Here is a 6,104-nt window from a genome sequence, read left to right as displayed (position 1 = left end):
CGAGCAACTCCGAATGGTTTAGTTATCTTTTTCTCACGACATATGTCAGGGATTAGCCATTTGAGAATATTCAATAAAAAAAAACTAAACCTAATTCCTCTTTAATATTTTCTCTCTGTCGTCATCATCATCATTCATCATTCATCATCAACCTTCCATCATCCATCATAATCAAATATTTTTTCTTCATTTGTAATCATCTTCTAGATCAGGATTTATCTTCACTGGTTTTCCTGTTTCATTCCGACTCTTAACTCAAGTTGTCATTTTGGAATTTAAAGACAGTTCAATCTCTTCCCGTGATCGACCCTTTTTCTCCACCGTGAAGCTGTGTGTCAGAACGCCGGGTGCCAAACAACGCGTCTATCAGGTACTCAGGCAAATAAAATAAACAGTCTTTGAAGAAGAACAGAGTAGACCTCCTCTGTTTTTTTATGTTAGTGATACGAAATTTGAGCACCAATTTTTGCTTTAACTTTATTTCATGACATAATAACTTATCGATATCACACACACACACACACATGCATATCTATGTCATAACGGTAGCAAGAACCCTTACACTTATTACAACAACACCAAATGCACAAAATTTATTTCAAAGACGAAACAACTTGAAGAACAACACTGGTTTGTACGAATAAAAGACTTGTCCAATCGCTAGTCCAAACAAGACTCCAGGGCCATATCCCATTGCCGCTGCTTTCCAGTTTAACACTTGTTCTTGCTTTTGAGGCCATGGCCCTTGTGCCTCTGGTGTTGATGGTACCTTGTCACTGAAGCAACTCTGCTCAAGAGGAAGACCACAAAGATTGATATTCCCTTCAAAAGATGATTTAGGCTGTCCTCCAATCTGTGTAGACTGTGGTATCTGTCCCGTGAGTTTGTTATGTGAAACATCAATGTACTCCAAAAACGAGAGGGTTGCTAGCTCCTGCGGTATTTTTCCAGAAAGTTGGTTCCGAGATAGGTCTAGTGACTCGAGCCTCGTGAGTTTAGCCCAAGAGGATGGAACGTGACCTGTAAAATGATTGTTGGATAGGTTGAGCACAATAAGAGATTTCAAAAGGCCTAAAGATTCTGGAATCTGTCCTACAAGTTTGTTTTCAGAGAAATCAATGGCTGTGTAGGTCACAAGGATCTTTTCCAGCTCCATGTTTATTCCTTTGCTTCTCAAATACATGGAAGGGTAATAATCATACATAGAATCATATCCCACGTACTCTCTTTTCTCCTGGGGAATACTGATCAAGAGTTTACTCCAATTGATAAAGTAATCATGTGGTAGGCTTCCGGTGAATTTATTACCTGATATGTCCATTATTCTCAGTTGTGGAAATGATAGAGGATGTTGAGGGGAATAGATTGGACCATGGAACATATTTGATTGTAAGACAATGACTTGTAGGTTCGGTAGATCCTTCAGCCAAAACGGAAAGCTGTCAGCGATTCTATTGCTCCCCACATTTACAAACTCTAGGTTTGTGCAATTTGTAAGAGACCTTGGAAGCTTCCCAGTTATTTGATTGTGGCTAACGTCAAGTGTTATCAGATAACTACTCTTATCGAATATGTTGGGAAGATTCCCAGTGAGATTGTTGTTTCGGAGATTCAGATATACTAATGATGTAAACAAGCATCCGGGAATAGAACCACTGAAATGGTTTTGCGATAGATCCAGGACAAGATTGTTGTTTTGATTGCACAATGAAAGAGGTATGTCCCCTGAGAAACTATTATTTGATGCAAACATGTAGTTCAATGTCGGTGAAACAATAGGAAGAGATCCTCGAAAAGCGTTTGAACTCAGGTCTAACCAGTAAAGCGACGAATTGAGAACCACTTTTGGCGAGCCTTCAAAACTATCGAGGGAGTTGTGAGACAGAGACAATTGAATCAAAGAAGGCATACTCCATAACCATTTTGGCACTTCTCCTTTGAGACTATTGTTTGCAATGCGCAAAGTTTTCAGCTTCGGTAGGTTTTTAATAAATGTGGGGAACTCGTTGATGCTGCATTCATTCAAGGCTAGTTCCTTCAAATTTGGTGATCTGATATTAAGCCTTGATATAGCATTTCCGGAAAGATCCAATGACTCTAAAGACTTGAAGCCCAACGAGACGAAGTTGACTGGGTCGGTTGTGTTCTGAAAAGATAGGTCGAGGTCTTTGAGGTAGAAAAATTTGGAGAGAGGCTCTAGGCTTCCACTACTGAGACGGTTATTGCTAAGATATAACGATTCAAGCATGGACGTTGAATAGCAATTCATAGTTTCAAGAGTGCCGATGAGATGGTTTTGGCTCAAATAAAGAATTGACAGGGAAGGAATGGTGAGTAGAGAACAAGGAACATTTCCAGAAAAGTGATTATTGGAAAGAGATAAATAAGAGAGCCTTGATAGATTGATTAGAGGGGAAAAACTGCCGATAAGCTCGTTACCGGAAAGGTCCAAGTCCCTTAGACGGTTTAAGCTACTGACTGAGGTTGGAATTTCACCGGCTAAGCCCATATGAGAAAGATCCAAGATCTCTAAGTTTGTGAGTTTGGCAAGTTCGGGGAGGAAGGAGAAGGAGTCAAAGTAGTTGTTAGAGAGATCAAGGTACCTGAGGTGGTGGAGTCTGAAAAGGCTACTATTAGCACTGAGACTGCCACTGAGGCACGCACCACTTAGGTCTAGTTCCGTTACTAGACCAGTCTCGCTATCAAACCAAACTCCATCAAAGGACTTATTGACTTTGCTGGTCCAAGATTTTGTCTTTTGTCTTGATTCAGACCACTTTCTGATGTCGCATTTGAGGATTGGAAACTCGTTCTTAAAAGCCAGAAGGATCTCAATCTGGTCTGGATGAGGAAATGGAAGAGAAACAAGACTGTTGACAAAGAAGCTGGAGACAAAGAGACAACATAAAAAACTGGAGATGGTAGAAACAGGGAAACACGGTTTTGCCATTAGGAAAATAAAGACTTCGAAACAAAACAAAGATATTGAAGAAGAAACTTGGTTCGTATGAATTGGTTTTTCAGCCAAAACAACATAATAATAATATATATAGAGAGTATAAACTATAAAGTATAACGATGACAAGAGTTAAAGTTACGTTGCTTGACTCTTCAATTGTGGAAGTCTTCACTTTGTGTGGCTAACAAACTATATGCCGAACAAAACACGGACCAATTAAATGTATATAGAAGTCAGTGGTCAACATATAAATAGAAAATGTGGATCCAACAATTCTAGCTGGAGAAATGTGGCAACCGACCACTAATCAAAAGGAGACTTCTGTCAAATACCTAGAACAGAGACGATATAAAAAGCTTTCCTCAAACAATATTTTTATTAAGAATCGTTTAAACAAACTCAACGGTCTTGTTTAATCAGATTTTTGTGACTACACACAATCGTTCATCATAACTGATCAATTCTTAACTACCCAAAACGTGAGAATCCCAACCCTAGTTGCTACCCTTATAGTTCTCTCGTTGTCGCTTTTTCACTAGAAAACTCTAATGCCTTGATATCTTCTCTAAAAAAACGCAACCCCTTTCTTAGGTCTTCAGTCTCCTTATATACCACCGCGTGTGAAGATTCTTCGAAAATCTTCTTTCCATATCTTTCTCCATCTTCCATAAATGTTTCGTATCCTCCAAGTCACTAAACCGGTCATCTCGTCATTCGAGCAACTTGAACCGGGACGATCTTGAACTGACTTCAACATTTCTTAAAATTTTGACTCTAGAATCTCTCCCTTTTTATCTGCACGAGTCACCTCATTCCCAAACATGCATAAACAAACTTACACAACGTTCATGTCACCAGGTGCAATCACATTAGTCAAAGCACACAATCTCAAATGCTCATCAACCTTCAGTTTGACCATTATCACACCAAATTCATAACAAGTTCAAGAAGCTATAAAACACAAGCATAGTTTAGATCAAAACAAAGCAACCAAGAAACAGCAAATACAATACAAAATTCCCAAACACAGATGAACGCATGTATGGCTACGACTTCTCCCCCTGAATGTGAGACTCGTCAAATAAAAACATGTTCGTCCAATGTGTCCTCGTTGATGCACAGAGGCTCCATAATCTGATCATCATCAAGCATGTGACTAACTTCCTCTTGACACTTCAGAATTTGATGAATAAAGTTTGGAAAGTAGACATCATAATCCTCTGTTGGATCGCTATAGATGCGATAAATCTGAGACAACAGTAGTTCACTAAAGTTGATTCGCTTCCTCATAATCATAGATGTAGCATCCCCGATCCTGGATAGGATCGTCCGGGATGAGTCATGGTGCGAGGAAACACACCAGTCAGGTCATATGACCTAAAGACAAGCGTGTCATGATCCAAAAAATGTGGTAAAGGGAATCAGACAGCTGAGACTTAACCAAAACAGGTTGGAGACAAGCTCAAAGGAGTTGGTCGAGTGTTACGGTAGCTGGACGATGCAATAGTGAAGCTCGGAGGTAACTCACCAAGTGTAAGTCAGCATCCTAAGTCTAGGTCTGTAAATAGACCAAGGGACTTATAAGTATTGAAGAAGATAAAGAAAGCAAGCTGGACGCAGTGTATAACAGCTGGGCGATGCGGTAAGCAAGCTCGACCAGCTAGGTGAATTGTAGTGCAGCTCAGTGTAGCTCACTGAAGTGTAGGTCAGCTCTCTGAGCTGGATGGTCTAGCTCACTCATCTGGGTCAGCTGGGGATCAGCTCAACTCAGCTGGACTGAGTGTTCAAGTCTTGGGCAGTTGGGCCAGGTCTGGACAGTGGCCGGGCCATGTGGGCGACCCATGTGTGCCGATGGGCTGGTTGGCTCTTGGGATTGAGCCAGGAGCATGGGCAATCCGTGTGGGTTTTCTTTGGACATGTCCAGGAGTGGTTTGACAGTTCTAGGACGTCTGGTAACTGCCAGAGACGAAAGAGTGTGATCTGGACCATTGATTAAATCAATGGCCAGAGATGATACCGAAGGGATGCAATGGTTAAGAAGTAACCATCCCTTCTCCTATATAAGGAAGACAAGTCCGTGCTTTTGCAGGCACGCTAGGGATTCTTCCTACACTCTGAAACACAAAGAAAATCAGAGAAAACACAGAGAGTTGGTCAGATTCAACATTCAATCCCTGACTGGTTTGAAGGCCATAAAGAGGTAGTTTTGGGAGGGATCAAAGAGGAAGTTATGAACGACCCTTTGATAGGTTTTGATTCATGTTATTAACACCCAAATCATCCTCCAGGGCCTGAGAACACACGCAAATGGTCAGGGAAGAAGATAGGAGGACGGATCCCACTTCCAATGGCTGAGACAGCCTTGAAGGCAGATGTGTGTGGAAAAGCAGTTCCATGGGCAACAAAGAGGGAAGTGATGCACGACCCTTGGGTGGTTTTTGATCATGGATGAACATGTCCTAGGCTTCCTCTGTGTCTTGGGAACATACGCAGATAACCAGGAGAGAAGGGAGAAGGCCAGACTCCACTCTTAGAGGCTAAGACAACCTTGAAGGCGGATGCAGTGTAGAAACTGGTTTCATGGGAGTTCTATGGATGGGAACATTGGTGCGACCCATGGAGAAATCTTATCAAAACTGGAAGTATATGATAAAGATTTATAGAGGTGTGCACTGGAGGAGCATGGACGAACATAATAAGAAAAGGCACATGAATCAGATCATGTATATAAGGTAACCGATTTTATAAATACTTTCTAGTTTGTATTTCTCTCTCTTGTGGTGCGGTTAAGGCCAAGTATGACACGCCCCTTGAAGACCATATGTGTTGATGTAAACTAAGGATCTAGGACCCAGAGAGAAGGGCGGATCTTAGTTGATCTAAATCATCCATGTGAGATGGAAGTTAGAGGCCACTCATTGGATAGTGATCCATGGTGGATCATGGTGTGTGTTGGATCTGATCATGGTGTGAATCAATGATCCGACTCATGGAGGAGACACATGGGGGTCCTAGTATATGAGGAACCATGTAGAGTGCAAAGTCCAATTCGTTTGGAACCAACAGCAAGCCGTGGAGGTGAGTAAGGCCAGTACTAAGTGGCATGGACCACAAGTATGGGGCCGAGTGTGTTTATCCAAGGAAG

General features: G+C 41.5%; 1 protein-coding gene across 3 annotated transcripts; it reads right to left on the bottom strand.

The window, feature by feature from the left end:
- Positions 1 to 525: 525 nt before the first annotated feature.
- Positions 526 to 4,327, bottom strand: LOC106430435 (receptor-like protein 54). 3 transcript variants are annotated; one of them, XM_048760873.1, is made up of 2 exons: positions 1,097 to 4,327; positions 526 to 1,020 (listed from the first exon to the last, which is right to left on the bottom strand). In XM_048760873.1, the coding sequence occupies exons 1-2, from the start codon at positions 2,948 to 2,950 to the stop codon at positions 973 to 975; spliced, it is 1,902 nt and encodes a 633-aa protein (XP_048616830.1). In that variant the 5' UTR covers positions 2,951 to 4,327; the 3' UTR covers positions 526 to 972. The 3 variants fall into 3 exon arrangements, with proteins under 3 accessions (XP_048616830.1, XP_048616829.1, XP_048616828.1); XM_048760872.1 differs by having other exon boundaries at positions 1,309 to 4,326; XM_048760871.1 differs by having other exon boundaries at positions 526 to 4,323.
- Positions 4,328 to 6,104: the final 1,777 nt, after the last annotated feature.

Source organism: Brassica napus, chromosome C6, assembly GCF_020379485.1.
Source record: "Brassica napus cultivar Da-Ae chromosome C6, Da-Ae, whole genome shotgun sequence".
Lineage (NCBI taxonomy): Eukaryota > Viridiplantae > Streptophyta > Magnoliopsida > Brassicales > Brassicaceae > Brassica > Brassica napus.
The sequence above is the reverse complement of the archived record's forward strand: the minus strand, read 5'-3'. Positions and strand labels throughout refer to the sequence as shown.

Coding starts and splice junctions, on each gene's coding strand:
- LOC106430435 (XM_048760871.1), bottom strand. CDS start 2,950: ATGGCAAAACCGTGTTTCCCTGTTTCTACCATCTCCAGTTTTTTATGT.